The following is a 22249-nucleotide window of genomic DNA, read 5'->3' as shown; positions in this document are numbered from 1 at the left end:
AAAAGATAAAATTGGACTTAATCACGATTAAAAACTTTTTCTACATATGATGCCATCAAGACAATAAAAAGACAACACACAGAATGGGAGAAAATATTTGCAAATTATATACTTAATAAGGGACTTGTATTTAAAACATAGAGAGAATTATTACAATACAATAATAAAAACACAAAACTCAATTAAAAAATGGGCAAAGGATCTGAATAAACATTTCTCTAAAGAAACTATATGAATGGCTGATAAGTACAAGAAAAATGCTTATTAGTCATTAGGAAAATGCAATATAAATTAATGCAACATCATCAATAGTTATTAGGGAAATGCAAATTGAAACCAAAGTGAGATTTCACTTCCAATACCTTACTATAGCTTTAGTTAAAAAGACATAACAACAAGTGTTGGCAAGAACGTAGAGAAATTAGAAACCTCATACATTCTGGCAGGAATGTAAACAGTGCAGCCACTTCAGCAGTCTGGCAGTTCCTCAAAACATGTGACATAGTTACCATATGACCCAGCAAATCTGCTCCCAGGTATATGCTCAACATGTTTTCATTTGAAAACACAGTTCATACAAAAACCTGTACACAAATGTTTATGGAAGCATTATTTGTAGTAGCCAGGAAATAGAAACAACTCAAATGTCCACCTAATAAGTGGAAAATAAAATGCGACATATCCATACAATGGAATGTTATTTTCCAATAGAAAGGATACATGTGCTACAATATAGATTCACTTAACACTGTTATGTGAAAGAAAGCCAGTCATAAGAGACCACATAGTATATGACTTCATCTACACGAAAATGTAAGGAATAGGCAAATCTATACAGACAAAAAGTCTTTAGTTGCGGAAAACTTGGGGAGTGGGGATGGGAATGCAGGAGCTTTGGTAATGGAGAGTGACTACTAATACTAATGGGATTTTTTTTTTTTTTTTGGGAGTGACAAAAAGGTTAAAACCATTGTACACTTTAAGTGGGTGAAATGTATGATATGTGAATTTTATCTTAACTAAGCTGTTAAGAAAAATGCTCCTCATGAAATAACCTCTTTGATGCAATTTAACATTTAAAAATGGGCTCAGCCACTTCTTGAAATAAATTAATGAATATAAAGCAAACAAAAACTGAAAAAATATATATAAACTATTGTACTGGAGTTTTCAGTTTATCTTAAGATACCTAGAAACAAGTCCTCTGTTACATTTTTTTTTCATAGTATTAAGAAATACCATTTAGCAAAACTATTAAGAATAAATAAAACTGTTTAATAAAATGACACCTGAGTAGGACGACAGTTCTGAATTATTTCTTGCCATTTTCCATGTATCCTGGCAACCAAGTCTTTTACCTTAAAAATATCAAAAAGGGGAAAAAGGATCAGATCAAAACATCCTCACCTTTAAAATCAATTTAATGCTTGATATAAAAGATGTGACAACTGTGACAGGTTCACACCCAACAACTCAATTTGATTTTTGTCAAGAAAAAAGAAAATAAACTCAAACTTATCTTCTGGAGGGGCTTTAAAATCAGCGATTAATAAGATTTTTTTTTCTTCATCACCATGATCTGAAATACTGAAGGCTTAGGACTCAATTTTCCCATTAGTTATAAAGATCACCCAGAAAATATTTCCTGCCTTCCAAGACACCTACATTTTCAACTTGCTAGCTTTTGATCACCCTGACAGAGAAGCCTGGCTTAGGTTGCTCCCTGCTGTCCCAGCTTCTATTTGAAAGACTCAAGGCCACATATAGTGGTTGCCATTTGTTCCAGAACATCTAAAATTACCTGTTATATCTCTCTAGGTTTTTCCAAAGTAGTATGAATCTTCTTTAAATACTTGGTATCTTCTTACATTTGGAAGTTTAATAAGCCTTTGTATGAAACTCAAACTCTCCTACCACTCTAGAGATTCTCAATTAGCTCTCAAATGCAACTGCGTGAGAAAAATGTCTTAAGCCAGTCAGGAATTTTATAGCTACTCTAAGTTTATACAGTAAACTGCAAGGTCTGCTTTTTTTCTCCATTTAGAGTTCAGCGGATTCAGTTTCTCCAAAACAATCACCACCTTTTTATTTTTCACTAGGGGGCTTGTGAAGGGGAATGCGACTCATCTATTTCATCTATTTCTGTAGGACTATCCCCCGAAGCAATTTCCATAGACCTTTATGTCACTCTCCACTCTAAGAGCAGCCATGGCACCAATCTAAGTCCTACCCTTGGCTTTAGGAAACAAAAACCTTGGGTGGTCCCCTTTTAGCATGTCTGTCAGCAGTAGCCACTACCACCAAGTTCTATGGACCAGTAACTCTAGTGAGTGTTCAAAAGAATGTGCTTTTGAAACTATGGTTTCCCTTCTGAGGTAAAGAGCTAGCTGCTACATGTATCTGAAAATCTGCAATTTGATACAACTTCATTAGTTGCTCATTTTTGTATTTAACTTAAATCTACTAAAATTCAGATACTAAGTCCAAATAGGCATTGTTGAAATGACTTGACCTTTATAGCTAATTAATGTAAGATAAAGTTACAAAGTTGAAACTTCACATTCAATGACTATCCAAACACAAGGGCAAAAAGAATCAGCTTTACATTACAAAAGCTAAAATATGATTTGGAATAAAAAAATCCTTAGATGAAACTTTTAAAAAAGTGTTGTTTAACTTAGTGTTTCAGGAAAAATTGCCAAGTCATTTTATTAATACTAAAGGTCCTTTCCTAACTCTATACTCAGATACTCAGATTTTCTACTGTTTTTGCATATACTAAATCTTTAAGAAAAAAACTTAGCAAGCTGCTGAAATCACTTCCACCCTAGAGCTGACTGGGTGATGCAAAACTCAAGAGATTTGAGGAGTCCTTTCTTTAACAAACTCTCTAATAGAATATTCAAATAATACCTAGCCTATTTCTTTATGAACAAAACAACTTTTCAACTATCACAAAATTGTATAACCACTATTTTAAAACTTAAATATCTATTTAAACAATGTTTTAATCCTTGAAGCTAACTTAAGCATTAAGGTCTTAATTTGTACATAAGTTTCATTCATAGGGAAAGAATTTTCTTCCTTAGGTGTCAGGAGTTTTAGAATAGAAAGTATAGTAAAATTAAAACATGTATTTGCTTTGAAATTTTTTTCTTTCACTTTCAATCTAGCTAAAAGTACTTAGTAGAAGATGATTTGTTTTTAAAGAAACTCATAATTCTAATCTTTTTTTTTTTTTTACAGAGATGCTTATATGCTTCTCTTCCTCAAATATTAATGTTACCAAGGTTAAACAAAAGAATCAACAATATGTAAGAAAAATGCACACTTACCTTAGTTCTATAAAAAAGTCTTGCATCTTCCCTAATGTCACACTTAACATGCTTTTCCAAAGCCCCACAGAGGTGCACGAAGTGTTTCTGTTCAAAACAAATACAAGGAATGAAAACAACGCTAAAGCATTACAAATTACTAGAACTACTAACAATCATTCAAAAATCTACCATTCTCCAGTTAGCAATTTCTGATGTTAACTATCTAACATAACAGCAGTCGTATCAGTGAAAGCAGTAACTGCCACAATAATGAGACTTATGGTTTATTGCTAATGTAAAAGTTACACACAAAAGTAAAAGTTTTTTTTTGCTATATATGGAAGTACATTAAAGAAAATTAACCCTAGGGTTCAGATTGTGATGTAATGCCCAGAAATTTAAATTCATTTCTTTTAACACATTCTCTCATGAAATATTCAAGTAACAATGTATTTTTTTCTTTGTGAACAAAACAAGCTTTAATAGTAGTTCCTTGAAAAATTGTCTTTTAAGTTTTAGAAGTGTATAGTCCAAAACAGTCACTCTCATACATACGCCAAAATTGAGACTGTAAGGTAAGAATGTAAATGGACATTTTTAAGGAAATGTGACAGCTATTTTTAAATAATTAAAGTTTGAAAAATTTATAAACTTTCATATAACAATTCTACTTCTAGGAAGTTACCCTATAGAAACATTTGCATAGATTGGTAGAGATATATGAATAAGCATATTCATGTTATCACTGTGTGTAATTACAAAAATGTAACGTTTATCAATAAGTGTTTTGAAATACTATGATTTTAGACAGAAGTGCTAATACATTAAAGTGAAAAAAAGACAAGTTGCAAATAAAATGAATAGTCTGACTCCATTTTTGCTAAAATTATGTTAGTATATGCATAAATTATGGAGAAATTTACAGGAGGGCACTGGATTATAGTCGTTTTTCTACTTTAGGTGATTTTATAATTGAATTTTAAAACAATACTCATGATTTTTTATAAAAAATTTTAAATATTAAGACTACAGAAAAACATTACAGATAAATGATTACATTAGGTTCCAATCAAGAGAGCGAATAGTTCTATGTCCAATAGTGTTCATAAAAACACATGAACCAGTCATGTCCTCTTCATCATGCCTAAGGAGATCCTAAGTTTTAAAACAGGGGTTGGATTATCTACGGTGTGAAACATGAGTAATTAAACAAGAACTAAACCAGGAGTACAGATCATAATAGTATGAGAAGAACAAAATGACTGAAAATGAGAATCTTAACATTGGGAGATAATTTAGAAATACATATCTGAAGTAGCCTGACTTACTATTAACTTAATTTTTAAGGCAAATATTATTTCTAAAGGAAAAAAAGTAGAATGGAAAAAGAGATGGGAAGAAACCAGCTAAGAGATGGCCCATTTTGTGTTTGTGCCTTCACTATATCTTATTAATATGCTACATTGTTGCTAAGTTATGATAGTTCAGTTCCACTCCAATAAACAAAACTAACATTTGCTGACAATTCTTGTCAGTGATGTGGTTACAAGGTTGTTATTACTTCTCTCTTTCCAGTGTATACTGAGATTTCTATAGTAGTCCTCCCTTATCTGTGGTTTTGCTTTTCTGTAGTTTCAGTTATCTGTGGTCAACCATGGTCTGAAAATATTAAATGGAAATTTCTAGAAATAAATAATTCATAAGTTTAAAATTTTGCACCATTCTGAGTAACATGATGAAATCTCATGCCATCCTGCTCTATCCCTCCTGGGGAATCATTCCTTTGCGAATCCACACTGTATATGCTATCCACCTATTAGTGACTTAGTAGCCAACTCAGTTATCAGAGAGATTGTTGTGGTATCACAGTGCTTGTGTTAAATAACCCTTATTTACTTAATAATGGACCCAAAGCATAAGAGCAGTGATGTTGGCAATTTGGGTGTTTCAAAGAGAAGTTGTAAAGTGCTTCCTTTAAGTAAAAAGGTATGTATGTATAAGAAAAAACATAGTCTATACAGGGTTCAGTACTATCTACAATTTCAGATGTCTATTGTGGGTCTTGCAACATATGTCCTGTGGACAAGGGAGGGGGAAATACTGTATAGAAAATCCAAAGTTAATTTTTATTATGTTTTCTCCGAGACAAAGACTGTTCATAAACTGGTATAGTCACTATGGAAAAGGGTATGGAGGTTCCTCAGAAACTTAAGAATAGAGCAACCAGATGACCTAACAATGGTACCTAACCCCCAAATTTGAAAACATTTATTTGTAAAAACATATGTACCCCTATGTTTACTACAGCATTATTCATGGTGGCCAAGACATAGAAACAACCTAAGAGTCCTTCGATGAATGACTAGATAAAGAAGATGTGGTGCATATATATAATGGAATACTACTCGGCCATAAGAATAGATGAAAAATTGCCATTTGCTACAACATGGTTGGATCTGGAGTGCATCATACTAAGCAAAATAAGTCAGAGGGAAAAAGACAAGGACCATATGATTTAACTCATGTGTGGAATATAAAACAGAAAGCAACAAATGAACAAACAAAACAAACAACTCACTGACACAGACAATAGTATGGTGGTTACCAGAGGGGAAGAGGTAGGGGGAAGGATGTACATGAAGGTAAAGGGAGTCAAATATATGGTGAAATGAGAGACTTGACTTTGGGTGGTGAACACGCAATGCGATATACAGATGATGTATTACAGAATTTTACACTTGAAATTCATATAATCTTATTAACCAATGTCGCCCCAGTAAATTTAATAAAATTAAAAAGTTTATTCATTCCATCATCAACAGTTGACATTTATTAAAAACAAAAGCCACTAAAAACTACATACCCGTTGTCCAGAAGAAAAAGAATGAGAACAACTAACTTCACCAACTAAATGAAGAAGAATGTAGGTCAGGTAATATGCCTATTAGAGAAATGAATAAAACGAACACCCACGAATTAGTTAGCATAGATGTCATCCTAGTTTACACATTAGGAAAGCTGCTCGGGAAGGATAAAGGATTTGCTAGTTAACCAGGCTAGTAATAGAAAAAAGCTATGCCTTTAACCTAGGCTTTCTAATTTCTAACTCAAGTGCATTCCTTTAACCTCATGACTGCATAAGTAAAGGGCTACAAAAAACACTTCCAGTATTAAACTACCAACAACCATTTTTTTTACCTCAATTCTCAACTCTAGAGTTTACTGAAGATTATAGGACAACAATAAAAAAATATCATTCACTTTATAATTGTGTATCTGGTCTCTAAATCCAACATTATTCACGGTGGCCAAGACATAGAAACAACCTAAGAGTCCTATATCAGTCTATAGTTTGTAAGCTGGTATTAGTTATGCTCATATATATACCCCTTTGAGATGATCTAGCCTGATACCTGCTTTTCAAGTTCCAAATGAAGACTGTCATCAATGGTGCCATTTGGTTGTTCAGCCCTTCTCTTCAAGACCATTTTCTTCAACAAGTCAGAAGGCTTCATTTGTACAAGATAACGAAGTAGGACTGATATCTATCAAAATAAAGAGAAGACAGTGAGCAATATTAAGCAATACAGTTGTTCTCTTAGGCTGCTTTTTTTCAGTGTGTCCTCTGTTCATTTTGCCTTCTCTAATTTTGCCCCTTTATATTTCTTTATAGTCTGTGATACCCATTTCTCCTTAGAAGTTCTCAATTGCTTGAAAGGGGTTTTAAATGAAAGATTTAGTACTCGTAATTGAGGATAAAAGCTTAAGGAGGAGACCAAATGGTATTGCAATTAGAGGTCAAAGACAGTACTTTCTCTGTGAAATTATTTGAAAGTCAGCAAAATTGAATCTCCCTGTGAGTCGAAGTCATTGAATTCTGAAAAGAATTCTCTCTTGATGGCAGTAAATACCACTGAAAGGATTGAGAGATATTTGATAATGACCCTGGTGACTCAGGAGCGGTACCTATATATCTGGAATGAAATCTACTTCAACTCCAGTAACGCAGAAATCAGTGCTCTTTCAATTTCTGTCCCTCAGCACCTTGTGAATATTTCTATTACTGTTCTCACCATACTGTGTATCAACGATTGGTTTATTTTGTTCCAACCACTAGATTATGTTTTCAAGGGCAGAGTCTTTAATTCATTTTTTAATCCCTAGTAGAGTGTATTGTACTGAACTACAATTCAAACAAGAACACTACATCTAGATCAGCTTCTATGTTGAGTTTTCAAATCCAACTATGAGTAGCCCCATTAGTGCTAATAATGTTTGTAAAAAGTTTTCAGGACTTCTAAGAGTAGAACCTCCACAAGACATGTTTATACACACTCATATATATATGATATATTCACTACTGAACAAGTACCAAAGGGCAACTGCATTTATGCTCTGCAATTTAAAGACTAATATATTAAAATGGGTACACGATAAAATTAATGTATAATAGTTTTGCAATTTCTAATCTTGAGATAAAATTGCTAACCTTGATAAGGCAAACTAACTTAATAAATAATGTCATATTTAGCACATTTGATTTTCCCAGTAGTTTTTATACATTAATTCAGCTAAATGTCCGTAACAATCATATAGAGATGGTAGAGGATGTGATACCATCTCCATTTCACAGATGAAGAAATTAGATCTCATTAGTTAAGTACCATTCTAAACAGTATATGAATATTATTATGTCTGAGAGTTGAGATCTAACCCTAGTACTTTTTTTTTCTGGCTTTATTGAAATATAATAGACAATTAGTTGCTTGTATTTACATTGTTCAATTAAATGAGTTTTTTTCAATTATAGTTAGCATACAATAATATATTAGTTTCAGTTGTACAGCATAGTGATTAGAGATCTATATAACTCACAAAGTGAGCAACCCACTAAATCTAGCACCCCTCTTCCCCTCTACATATTTACACAACATTATTAACTATTTTCCCTGTGCTACATGTTATACCTCCATGTCTATTTTGTAACCATCCATTTGTACTTTTGACTCAGGATTCGATTTTCCCCTACACCTCATTACCTCTTCCATTTATTAAAAGAAAACAAAAATATTATTTATACCTGAAGATTATTCGTATTAGGGATATCTTCATGTTTTTCATCCAAAAGCTTTGAAATAATCACTAAGCTGAGGCACTGTCTCAGTTGCCTGGAATTAGAATTTAAAAGTATTTAGAAAGTATTTTAATCAACAATGCTTGAGAAGTGAATGAGCCATAAGGAGTTCTTCTAATCCTAATAGAAAACATAGCTAATGTTTCAAGAGAAGGCTGTATAAGAACAAATGAGCTTTAATAGAATAGTAAAATTTTCACGTAAAAAATTTGTTCATGAAGTTAGAGTTGCCTGAGGCTTAGGCAAATTAGTAAAGCCTTTATCTCTGACCCTGCTGATTTACTGATAGAAAATCTATTTTACTGCTGGAATTTCTTTTTACTAAAGCAAAAAAATATGCTAATTCATTTACTTTCATGGTATGTGCCATTTGTATTATCATATAAGCTAAAATTAAAAATCAAGAATATTATAAAATGATCCGAGTTAAGTATCAGAATCAGGCTGGCAATGCCTTTGCCCACTGCTGAATATGAAATAAAAGACTCTGATCTAACATTTAAGGAATGATGAAGAAAATAAAGGACCTAGAAGCATTTCATTAATATAAACAGTATACATTTTTCTCAATGTTTAATTCTCACTTTTCAATACCTTCCACGTGATGTCCAGTTAGGGACCAGCTGTACCAACCACAGAAGGTTGTGGGGATGACTGGAGAGTTCATTTATGGCCAGACAGAGTTCAGGCATCTGAAAACAAAGAACAACAAATAAGATTTTCCAAATAGGTTGGTAGAATCAAATGTCCAACAGATTATCCACATCCCTTCTTGCCAAGATGAAAGCATTATTTCCAAAAGATCATTTTTAAAAATAGCATGGAGTCTAGTACCTGGTAAAACATATACAGTACACAGATTCAGTATATCGTAATTTCTAGAACAGACTGAACAGACATTGATCAGAATTTCACTTGGCTTTCATGTTTTGCACTACATCGTATCTATATGTATTTAGACAGGACTTCTTGGAAGAATAAAGCGATCTAAATACAAATACCAGTTTCCAAAGGTCTATTATGATTGTTGCACGAGAGCATGTATCTTCCTGACCTGAGATTTCTTGCATTTTAATGATTCTCAATTATTCCAGTATTTAAAGTCAAACAATCTCTGACTGGGGAAAGAAGTATGGGATGATGGTAATAGAGGATACAAAATTATGGCTTAATTATTAAAGTGGAGTGATGAGTACTCAGGGGTTCAAATGTACTCTTCCTTCTTCTGTACTTGTTTGGAGTTTTCTGCCACAAAGGTTGAAATGTATAATTTAAAAAAATCTAACAAAAATTATACACATTTAGTCAATGTGGCTGCAGAAATTCAACTCAAATTCTTGTTTTGTATGTGACTCGTTCTATCATTCCTTTCAGGTCTCTGCTCAAAGGTGGCCTTAAAAAGGGCTTCCTTGACTGTCTCAACTGAATGTGCAGACATCTCTGCCTTGCTACTCTCTCTATTATAATAAAAATAAATACTACTTTATTTTTATTTATAGCCCTTAATAAAACTTGACATAATATTATAATCTACATTGACTTTATTATCTAACCCTCTGACGAGGATGAAACTACCATAAGGACAAGGACTTTGTCTTTTTCATAGCTTTATCTCCAGGGTCCCACAGTAAATCCCCAATAAATACCATTCATTAGTGAAATGAATACCTGCAGTTTTAGAGAAGATTCAGTTATCGTGAACTTAAATAATATGGTCCCAGCAAAGACAAGTCCCTTTCTCAGTTTATTTTTCATCTGCTGAAGATCTTAACTGAGGTTAGACACTGTTCTGCACGCGCAATTAAAGTTGAATTGTGATGTCATACAAAAAACCAACACTAAAGTTTTAAGTAACGTTACCTTTGTGTTCCAATCTCTGATGTTTTTCATTAGGTTTATAAGGAGGCTTTGAAAGTCCACTAGAGGAATCTGCTTCAACTGTTTTTCCAAACTCATTTTAAACAACATTAGAATCAGCAAAATTATTTCGTGATCCTGGTAACCTTCTGGATGTATAGATGTACATAAGCCTAGAAACTTTGACAGAAATGCAGAGACAAAACAACTTGAGGTATATTTTACTTGAAGAGCTCAAAATAAAAAGTTTTAAACAAAAAATGCAAAAGAGAATGTGTAGAAAACAAAACATCAGCTGTCTAGAAAGAAGCAAGAAATACTCATATTAGCAGCAGAATTAGGTGATAGGATAAGTATTTTCTTCTGCATTTTTCATTTTTAAGATTTTCTTAACAGTTCAATATCATTGATTTGATTCAGCTACTAAAAATGTTTTAACATTGTTATTAATTCTTGATCACTAAGTTATATTGTGAGTTGTATTTTTCCTTCATATATCTTAATTCTAAAAAAACTGGTTTAAAAAATACTAATTTCAAAAAGCTTTTGGGAAAGGTATTCCTAGAGCTATTTTAAATACATAACTTTGATCCAGAGATCTCTTTCTCTCGCAATATTAAAACAACAAAAACAACCTTTAATACAAAGATTATTGCTAAGATATTTCAGAGACTGGGAATCACCAGTTTTGTCTTGTTTTAAAACTATTAACCACAAAACTAAATGGTTCTAGCTCTGTACTAAAGACATACAAAGGAATTTTTTCCTACCTTAACCACATTTAAAATGTTAGTTTCAGGAAGAGTTGAAAAAATTGGCTTAGATGAATCTTCACTTCCTTTTCCCCCCAATGTCATCTGTGTTTTAGAACTATTGAAAAGCAAATAAAGCAACATGAAATTAAGAACAATATAACTATTTTAAAAAACAATGAACGACAAAAAAGTTTTACTGAGGTATAATTTACATACAATAAAAGGAATACACCCATCTTTAGTTTTGATAAATAAACTAGTGTAACCACCATCCAAATCAAGAAATAGAATATTTTTGCTACTCCCAAAAGTCATTTCATGTCAGATGCAAGCCAATCTGCCATGTCCCACTCCAGGTAAACACGAATTTGATTTCTATCTCTACACATTAGTTTTTCCTTGAACAGCTACAAGGCACTATCCTCACTGCTCTCGGTGTCAGAGAGCTATGTGGAAGGTGGCTCTGACTACAAAGAACTCATGATATTTAAAGGTTTCATGAGTGGCCGAAAGAAAATATAAAGAAACAACATAAAGAAAATATAAAGAAACAAAATATAAAGAAACAGAGTAATATAAAGAAACAATTCTAAACACCTTAATTTTGGTTGAGGTAATCAGTGAAGGTTCCTGGAAGAGAAGACACGTGAACTCGGCCTTCAAAAGGTAGATAACATTTTCCTGTTTAATTTCTTGAATAAAAATAATATCTTCTATAGTTAAAAAGTCAAGTGGTACCAAGGCACCGTATACTATGAAGAACTGTCCTCCCATTCTAGACCTTCAGCACCCCTTTCCCCTCCCCACAATCACTACTAGTTTTCGTCATTCCTTCCTCAGGCATTTCATGAATGCACAAATACATGTGAATATTTGCTCCTCCACCTTTAATACAAATGGTAGCATATTATATACTCTTTTGTGTACTTTTCTTTTTCCACTTAATATATAACTTAGAGATACTTTCATATGAAAAGAACTTTATTTTTTAAATATCTGCTTGGTAGTCCTGTGTTCCTTTCTAGCTGTACAACCTTGGGCAAGTTACTTAATACCTTTCTGTGCCTGATTTACCAGTCAAATTGGAATGGAAACGCTAATAGTTGTAGTGACTACTAAGTAAAGTACTATATATTAAGCCCTTAGAACCATGCCTGGCACATATTAAGCAATATGTGTTAGCAGTTGTGATGATGATTATTAATATACCATGATCTATCCCCTAAAGATGGACTGTATTTTGCTCTTATAGTGCTTCAGAAAATGAGACAGGTAATATTTTGGAGAGTAGACACTAAGGATGGAGGAAGAGCCAACGCAACAATAGCTAATGTGGAGGAACAGCAAGCAGATCAATTTGGTTAGGACAAGAGGAGAGCAAAAAGTAGAAAATAGGTCAAAGTTTTGAATTTTGAATTACAGTTTTGAATTTTCAGAAAATGTTTCTATTTTTTCACTATTTAACATGATGATGGTTTTTAGATTAAGACATGTTAAGAATGTATCTAATTCAAGATCCATTTCAACTTTGAGACTTTAAAAAATCAAGAATGGATATTAAACTTATCGAATGAATATTAACTGTTCTTATATAAAAATTGTTTAAAAGAATGTTTTGGGCATTAATTATGAAAAGAAAACTTACACTAGATTGTCTTCATTGAAGTCTGGCTGAAGATTCTCCAGAGGAAACAAAAATCTAAAATCAATTCCCATATTGAAAAACACAGCTGCTATATCAGACAATGATGGTATCCAGGGCCAAACTGGTGAATCACTGAAGGTATCTAGTTAACAGAAGAAAATATTTTATCCCAAATCCTGGATCCACAAACCCATAGTTTCAAGGTGATGGTATGCATGTGAAACATGGATTATTACAGTGATTTCATAGAAATGACAGCTGATATATTAACAATACAGTTATTTAAAATGATCATATAGGAATTAGAAATTTTCAAGAATATCTGAAGGAAATATTTATGAACAAAATATCTGAGATGAATCAAAGGATGTAACTCAGGAGGAAGTAACACATTTTGAAAAGACTGGAAATAACAGTGGTAAAATACCAACTATTGTTAACACAGGAAGATTTTACTATCTTCAATGCCTATTTGTCCCGATCCTCAAAACAAGTGATACAGGTAAATCATAATGCTCGTTTCATTTTAAGAGATCTCAAAAGTGAGAAAGCAACTATCACACTTTTGCAGTGAACACTTTCAGTCTCCTCAGTGCATAATCAGTACAGCACTCTTGCTCGGCAAGAGTCGATTAAAGTTAATTGACTAAATAAATAAAATAGCAACTATTTCTACCCAGCACAGTAAGCTATGACTCGGTAAATACTAGGTAAGGGTTGCCACTTGCAAGATCTTATACCCTTTTTCTCAATGTAACTAGAAAAATGCATATACTCATTTTTGATTGGAATTTCATTTTATTATCAAAGACTTTAATTATAAAAATAAATTTTTATTCTATATTCCCAAATATCCTAACTTTTAGCAATACAAAAGAGACCATGTACATAGCAACCAATAATTCACATCATTAGTCACAGTGAATTTATATACTCACCATTTCTAATTGTTATTTCCATCAATGTACTTAAAATCTGCATGGACACAATACAGTCTGTGTGAACTGACATCATCTGTCATAAGCAGATAAATGAGAGTATAAAGAAAGAAAATATGAGAATTTACTATTCGCCAGGCACGTATAAAGATGTTTTATATGCCTTTAATACTTATAATAACTTTATGAAATGGTCATATATCATACATATGAGCAAACAGGCTCAGAGAGATTAAAATAGTCTACCCAACGCCATACATGAGAAGTTGAAATGTAAGTCCAGGTCTGACTCCAAAGTCAGGGCCTCTTCCATTCTAACGTTAATGCTGCATGTTTTTACAGCTTTCACGTATAATTAGACAAATATAACTATAGACAAATGTCAAATATAATTAGACATTTAACACTCTATATATAAAAAAAGAACTTTCTGGTTCACTTGTGCCATGAAACCCAAAACCATAAAGGAAAAAGGCTGCTCGCTTGATCACTTCACCAGCAAAAGTCAAACCACAAATTAGTTGAAATATTTGAAAAGATACAAATATGCAAATTAACATACCAACATACTTTATAAAAGATGTTCACTATTACCAGCAATCAAAAAAGACAAAGAAAAATGACGAGATATCATTAGTTGACTTCAAGATTGGTAAAGATTGAGATTACTAATAATACCCAGTTTTCACAAGTGTACTAGAAAAGAGGAGGTATGCCCAGTGTGAAAATAATTTGGAAAAATTTTAAAAATAATTTGGAATAAAAAAACAAATAAAAAATAATTTGGTAATATTTATGCAAAGTTATTGTCCTTATACTTTGATCTAATCAGCTTTTGACAAAGGACTTTTTACGCAGAGGCATATAATTAATTTTACAAGACAATTCTTTGGGAACAAAAGCTCAAATTTAAAAATGTTTTTAAAAAAATCACACTGAAAGTAATTTTAAATTGGTTTTTAGAGAAAGATATATTGTATTTCCATTTCTTTCTCTTTTGCTTTGGAGCCATGAATAATTATAATAAATTTAAATCTAAAATGTAAGAGGGAATAACTCAATCAGGCATAGAGCCTGTGCCATTTTAAAATCATCCTATATGAATAAATGTCTTTGCTACATTTGTGTTGTTACTCTCTTCTACTAAGGGACAGCACTATTCAAAAGCATATTAAACAGAAGACAAGTTTTAGATAACTATCTCGTGGGGGTGATGAATTCTAAGGTTGGCAACACAGCACTTGAGATAATTACATTAAGTATGCAAAGAAGTGTATACTATAATCTAATGTCTATCAATCAAGACTGAGTTAAATAAATCATGGTATAGTACTACAAAGGAATAGTATAAGGTTGTGAAAAAGGACAATATCTAGACAGAGATAAAAATATTTGATAATTTATTGTTGTCTGAAATAAATGAGTTATAAAAGAGCACATATTTTGTTTATATTGTTATACTGCGATCTGTGTACACACAGAACAAGCCAGAAAACAATAAATTTAATAGCCCTTGGAAACTGGGAGTTCAGCTTTTTTTAAACTTTAATCTTCCCATTTTACTTAAATGTCTCACAAGGAAATGTGAATTCTCTCTGAAAATGTTAAATAAAAATAAACTGTTTTTCTGGTCTACTACATTTAGACACTTGTAATAAGGTTACAAAGGTGCCAACATTTTACTTACATTTCAACAATTAAATTTACAAAATACTAATTAGGACTATAGCATTAAAATAAATTGACATATTTTGTAAAAAAATACTTATAAATTGGTAAGTCTCTCCATCACAAAAAGGACTTGTAATTGAAAAGGAGAAATGAAACAAAGTATCTTACACACAAAAAAATGCTTAATGAATGATTTATTAGTTTATTTTTCAAAGAATAAATATGAGGAGCATAAAAAACTACTTAAAGATATGCCTGTATGTCATCAATAGGATTTTAAAGGCTAGAATGATGGGTCCACATCAAGAAGATGAAAATTAACACAAATAAATGCAAAATCTTACTTGTATGTTTAAGAAAAGATATATTACATAGAGAATAATGAAGCCCTGGTGTGAAAGCAAACAAAATTTTGAACTTAATAAATAGAAATCTGTGAGTAGGGTAGATAGGTACGAGTCTTGATGAAAATGGCTGGTAAGAAAGACCTTATCTGGAAAATAGGTTCATTTATGGTGGGAGTGACACTGATAAGCAAAGGGTCTTGCAGAAAGATGATCGGTAAAGGGAAATTAAGTGACTGCAAATGTTTAATGTGGGGAGAGATAACAGCCATGAGGGTGTCTAAAAATAACTGAAGGGACTGACTGTTAAGACAGATGAGGCATGTTCTGAGAAGCTACAGGAAAGATAATTATTACCACTAGATAAAAACTGTAGGAAGGGAACTTTTTATTTAATTAGGACTGTTTAAAAAAATTACTGGGGTCCAAGAAGTTATCTCCTAACCATTGGAAGCAAATGCTCCTGCCTCATAGTCTGCACCACCTGTGCCTAGAATGCTCTTTGCCTACAGTGGCAAGGCTAATTCTAACGCTTTCTTCAGTTCTTTACTCAGAGATCACCTTATCAGTAAGGCCTTCATCAACTACTATATGTATATATTAAAAGGCAAATTTTCTTTCCTACCTTGATATTCTCTATATCTACCTTAGCCTACTTTTTCTTCATAACACTTACCATCTGACACAATATACCAGTAAATGTGCATACACACATTTGTGTTTCTTCTATATCAGAATGTGGGTTTCATGATATCAGCAACACTGATTTTCTTTTCATTGCTGTTCTGTCCAGTGTCTGGCATAGTCTGCACTTGAAAATGCCAGCTATATGAAAAAATGAATGAAAGGCTGCACTGGGATATCTAGTTCTTGCCAAATGTGAGATTCTCTGAAATTCTGTTTTAAAATCCAGAATAGAAACTCATGTTTGTTCACTTTTCACTTCGTATATGTTATAGTTCTCTGATACCACTTATATTTATAAAGTTCCCATGTAGATAATACAAAAATTAAGATAATTATTTAAGTGGACTTAAGGGTTAAATATGAATGGATAAGAAAACCACTTGGATTTGCATAACAAAAAAATACATATATATGAATGGGGAAATATTAGTAGTATACAAGTCGAATCTTAAAAATGTATGTAGGCACCTCCATAAAAATGGGTAAAAAATGGGTGAAAAATCCCTCAGGTACGTAAGTGTTAGAAGACCTCTTCTGAAACTAACTATAATAGTGATTTACCAATGTGATGAAATGTCTTAAGTACAACCAACATTACTAACATAATTGACAACTAACATTACCCTGCATACCCCCTGCGTTAGCATTTTCTTTATAATCTCTTTACAATGACTTTTTTGCTTCATTCTAATTCACTGAAATCACGTGTTTGATATGCTAAAAACTATTTTCTCTAATAATGTGCAAACAAAATTATATTTAAAAGTTTGTAACAGGAAAATATAGTAGGAGGCAACTATACCCCCAAACACTTCTCTTACCCGAAATAGCCACTTTAACACAGGTACAGGACACTGGACATAGTGATAAGCGGAGGTAAGGAAGCCTTGTGTTGTCAAAAAAATCTGATCTGTTTTTCCTGATCTGAAAAAATACAGTAAAATCAATATGACTGTTACTTTCATGGCAAGAAACTTCTACCATCACATCTGACATAACCAGGAAAACGAGCAAGCAAATCATTCTTAAGTCCATGGAGGTGGATTCTACCCCAATATGAATGGGTTACTTATAAAAGAAATTGAATTAATGGCCTAAAGTTGATCCAATCTGTTGGCTTGTCACTAGATTTCTCTGGTGGACAAATCATTAGTTGGTAGTGTTGAAAAGGAGACTATCAAGACTCAGGATCTGGTTTTGCCAGCTTGCATTTATACTTCATAAAACTCAGCACCAGAATTAGTGAGATCTCTCTGGATCTGAGATATCATGTATCACATCAAGAGAAATTAGCTTTGTGGCAATTTGAAGAAAAGCACTGTGGTAGAGACTGCTAGATGCCTATCCTAACATTTATCATTGTCTTTCTTTTTGATAACTGAACCCTGATTTTTAGTTGGGCACACTGACTGCCAAAAATAAAAATTACTTTCCAGCCTTCCTTGCAGCTGGTGTGGCCATGCTAAGTTCTGTCCAACTAACCATAAGTACAAATGTGTGGGATTTCTGGGAATTTGAATGTAAAGGCTGGAACTCCAATAGCACATGAAGCAAGCAAGTGCTAAGGATGGTGGCAAAGAAAGAGTACGTATTGAAACACCAGCCCTGGACTTTCTACCTCTGAATTTTTTCACGTAAGATACATACCTCTTATTTAAGCCCCTGTTATTTTGACAGTCACTGTTATATATTAATCTTAATCCTAATTAATAAAGACATGATGTGCCAAATGACTATCTTACATTGCTCCCTATAATTAAACTAAAAAAAAAAAAAAACCCCACAAAAGACAATAGTAATAAGAGGATTAAAAAACTGGATAGGTCATAATAGAAATTAATGTTTAGATTACATCAGTCAGAATCTTAATTTTTATATAAAGGTAAAATTTCTATTTTTCTACTTACTTAAGAATAAGCTTTTCTACAGCGCTTTGTCCAATAAAACCAGAATCTCTTAAATCCAAGGTATATTGATTGAAAATTTTTCCAGAATTGAGGAAATTAAATATTTCTTCACCTGGATGATGATCAGGAATAGCATCAATTGTAATTGAAAATTTCTTTAGAAATTCCCTGAAATTAAAAAAAAAAAGGTACTAAATACCAAACAGTTATACTGTACATAATTTTGTATTTAAAAGCTGAATGCAAAGCAAGAGAACATGTGTTTTGCTCCTTACACTTTTTGCTAGTTGTCAGTCCAAAACCACTAAATATGTGTGTGAAAAGAAACAATACCAGGAGAAAAGACAAATGATGTAACATGGCCTTATCATTTGCTTTTCAAATCCATCACAGATTATCTACTAAGTAAATAACCATCAATGGCTCATCTAGTTTATAAAAACAAAAATAAAAAATATATAAACTTAATATGGTAAACATAGTGAAAAATGCTATACCTGTGCTCTTCTAAGAGACCATCCTCATCATCTGTACTGTCTTGATCTCCAACTCTTATTGGGGATTTAATGCCTCGGCCCTGCCTTATATCTTCCTGTAGTTGCTTCTGCAGTTCATCTAGCCTGAGAATTGAAAGAATGTTATAATAAGTGGTTTGTCCTAAAAAATATACTGCCAACGCTGCACAAAATTTAAAAAAACTTTATGTCTAAAAGCAGCACCAAGGAAAACTCTTATTCAAATACCTTGTTATAAGACAGACTTTGTTTACACTATAGGTCAAATCTTGTTTCCCAAATACATGATGATGATACAGTTTATACTATTTCCACCAAACACAGAAAATCTATTTTAGGTCTTAGGCTTTTATCCACCTACTGGTATGGTATTAGAATAGTGTTCCATTGCATTAAAAAAAGACTTGAATATTTCCTTATAGGCAGGACTTCAAGAATAATGCCGAAATCACTTAGAGAAAGGTAAGGAAAAATGGCAAAGGCTCAACATGACTAATTTGATTATTCCCGCTAATCTTTAATGCTCATTTGACTTCTAGTAGGTAACAAACTGATATGGTAACTAAGCTTTCTAGTAGCAGCAGTCATTATCATTGTCGTCATTATCATCACAATACTTAACCCTTACTGAGCACTTATTATGACAGCCACTCTATTAAAAGTGTGGTATTTTATGATTACCCATTTTATGCGTGAGGAAATAGACATTAAAAAGCTAAGGTGCTCCAGTTCACAAGGTGAGGAGCTAGGATTCAAAGCCAGAGTCTAGCTTTAAAGTTTTTGCTTATATTGCTTACCAAGATTAAGTTATTTTAACTGAGGTCCTTATTCCCAGCTTCAGCTCCATAGTAGATGAGTATAACGGTAAATGGCCAGTAAATAAATGTACTGCTCTCACTACAGATTAAATCATCAGATTAAGATAGCATCTCTGCCTTCGATCTGTACAAGTTCAACTGTAAATAAGCAACTTCAGATCTGACATCACAAATCACATGAATTTATGAAACATTTAATGAATTTTATAATAGGAATAATTTCTTTAATTACATTCAGGAAGGGAACACTTCTGACCTACTAAGTGTCTGCAATTCCTATAGTGAGCTGCTTAGTCATCGAATTTGAAAAACATACATACTAACTTCAAGCCAGCTGAGCTTTTAGTGAAGTTCTCTGGGCTAGTTTCAAGGACATTCCTTGAACTCAGAAGAAATATATTTCCCCCCTCACATTAGTAAAGTAGTTGCAACCATTCATATAAATTTAATTAGGGTCATTATAATCCTCAAACTTTTTGATTTCTCTGTAAGTGCCTGTAGGAGGCTATCAGTCATAATTCTAAACATCTTCCTCAAAAGAGTAGCTTGATGTAGAAATAACATGTCTGGTTATGCTGGTTTCAAAAATTGGACTAGAAAGGTATAAAAACATTAAAAAAAAAATTTTACCTATGCAAACAATAACAAAAAACAACTCGATTAAAAATTGAGCAAAGGATCTGAACAGACATTTCTCCAAAGAGGCTATACAATAAGGACATGAAAAGATGTTCAACATCATTAGTCATTAGGGAAATGCAAATCAAAACCATAATGAGGTACCACTTCGTACTTATTAGGATGGCTACTATAAGGAAAAACAAAAAACAAACAAACAAAAACCCCAGCCAATACCAAGGCTTGGTAAAAATGTGGAGAAACTAAAAGCCTTGTGCACTACTGGTGGAAATGTAAAATGGAGCAGCCACTATGGAAAACAATATGGCAGTTCTGCAAAAAATTATGCATAGAATTATCATATGATCCAGCAATTCTACTTCTGGGCATATACCCGAAAGAATTCAAAGTGGGTACTTGAGAAATATTTGTACATCCATGTTCACAGCAGCAATATTTACAACAGTCAAAAAATAGAAGAAACCCAAGTGTCCATCAATAGATGAACAAAATGTAGTACAATGGAATATTATTCAGCCTTAAAAAGGAAATTCTGACATGCTACAACATGTATGAACCCTGAAGATATGCTAAGTGAAATAAGCCAGTCATAAAAGGCCATATGCTTCCAATACCATTTATCTGAGGTACTTAGAATGGTCAATTTCATAGAGACATAAAGTACAACAGTAGTTGTGCCAGGGGATGGGGGAGGAGGGGACAATGGGGAGTTATTGTTTAATAGGCATGGAATTTCAGTTACAGAAGATAAAAGAAAAAAGTTCTGGAGATGTATGGTAGTGATGGTTGCACAGCAATGTAAATGTACTTAATGCCAGTGAACTGTACATTAACAAATGATTAAAATGGTAAAATTTGTTATATACATTTTATCATAATAAAAAATTCAACTAATGCTTCTGATCAAAAATTTCAGCTATCACTTATGATACTAGTTGTGGTAAGTAGAAATAAATTATATTAATGCAATATACCATAATAACCTGGAGCTTCCGATGCAGCCTATGAACAATACCTTATTTCTAAAATAGCTGACAGTAAAACTGTTGTAAATGTGCTAGCACAAAACTCATGCTAATTTATTATGATTTTTGTTTAGGGAGATATATACAGTTTTAATAAAACCCCCATGCACAATTAAACTTGACTAAAAACCTGGAGAATGCTAAAAGTAGTAATGACCAGAGGAGGCTGCAAGAGCAGAGAGTGCAGGGGAGCCCTTCCTTGTAGTCAGTTCATGATTTTTCAAGGTAAATTAAAAGCCAGCCACACAAATAAGCAGTATGTTAAATTGAGCAAGGTAGTCATGATGCTAACCTTTGTGTATCTTCCATTTCCTTCACTAGACGCTCTAGAGTATTTGTGTAAGTTCCACTGTGAACATGTTCCTAAAACAAGAAGAAAATTTAGGAATACTTTATAACATATCTTAGTGAAAAACTGGGATGTTTTAAGTTATTTGGAGTACTAAAGAATATTTTCTATTTCAATAACCTGGGCAGGAGGATACCTTTCTTAAAAAAGAATTTTCACCATCATGCTTTAAATCTATTATTTTGTACTGCAGGCAACTTGATTTTATCATCTACTAGAAAAGGTACTACTAAAACCCTATTAGCCCTAGGAACTGACTGCAAACACCCAAGGGCTCCATGGCTACCCTGTCTTTATTTTTAAATTCTATTTTAGTGGAATCAAACTACTAATTTTTAGGTGTTACCATGGAACATTAACACCTTCCCCACCAAATTTCACAGACATTAGAATTCAGCTTATTCCCAAGATAGAATGAAGCACTTAAAAATAAAATTGCACACCACAATTAACAACATTTCTACACTCTACCTTCATTTACAGCAGTGGTCTCCAAAGCAGAGGGTGTGCAAGGTGATCCATTGGGGTGCAGGAAGAAAATAATAGAACTTCTATTTATATGGAACGTCTACAGAAACTCCAGTAGAACTTAGTCTATAGTAACTTCTACATAACTTCTATAGGAAAATACTTTCTTCTTCCTTTAAA

At 32.7% G+C, this 22249-nt stretch overlaps 1 protein-coding gene across 2 annotated transcripts in view; it reads right to left on the bottom strand.

Moving 5' to 3' along the window:
• SLF2 (SMC5-SMC6 complex localization factor 2) overlaps positions 1 to 22249 on the bottom strand; it is a 37939-nt gene that overhangs the window by 5331 nt on the left and 10359 nt on the right. For both annotated transcript variants that reach the window (XM_016120049.2, XM_016120051.2), the window contains exons 6-19: positions 21545 to 21615; positions 18753 to 18875; positions 18256 to 18423; positions 17170 to 17272; positions 13647 to 13722; positions 12709 to 12850; positions 11079 to 11178; positions 10312 to 10488; positions 9046 to 9143; positions 8398 to 8485; positions 6731 to 6862; positions 6181 to 6258; positions 3336 to 3422; positions 1290 to 1358 (exon numbers count right to left, since the gene is read on the bottom strand). In XM_016120049.2, the coding sequence (XP_015975535.1) occupies positions 1290 to 1358; positions 3336 to 3422; positions 6181 to 6258; positions 6731 to 6862; positions 8398 to 8485; positions 9046 to 9143; positions 10312 to 10488; positions 11079 to 11178; positions 12709 to 12850; positions 13647 to 13722; positions 17170 to 17272; positions 18256 to 18423; positions 18753 to 18875; positions 21545 to 21615 (1512 nt within the window). The remainder of the gene's footprint in view (positions 1 to 1289; positions 1359 to 3335; positions 3423 to 6180; positions 6259 to 6730; positions 6863 to 8397; positions 8486 to 9045; positions 9144 to 10311; positions 10489 to 11078; positions 11179 to 12708; positions 12851 to 13646; positions 13723 to 17169; positions 17273 to 18255; positions 18424 to 18752; positions 18876 to 21544; positions 21616 to 22249) is intronic.

Source organism: Rousettus aegyptiacus, unplaced genomic scaffold (genome assembly GCF_014176215.1).
Source record: "Rousettus aegyptiacus isolate mRouAeg1 unplaced genomic scaffold, mRouAeg1.p scaffold_m13_p_6, whole genome shotgun sequence".
Taxonomy (NCBI): domain Eukaryota; kingdom Metazoa; phylum Chordata; class Mammalia; order Chiroptera; family Pteropodidae; genus Rousettus; species Rousettus aegyptiacus.
This window is presented reverse-complemented; position numbering and strand designations above follow the sequence as displayed.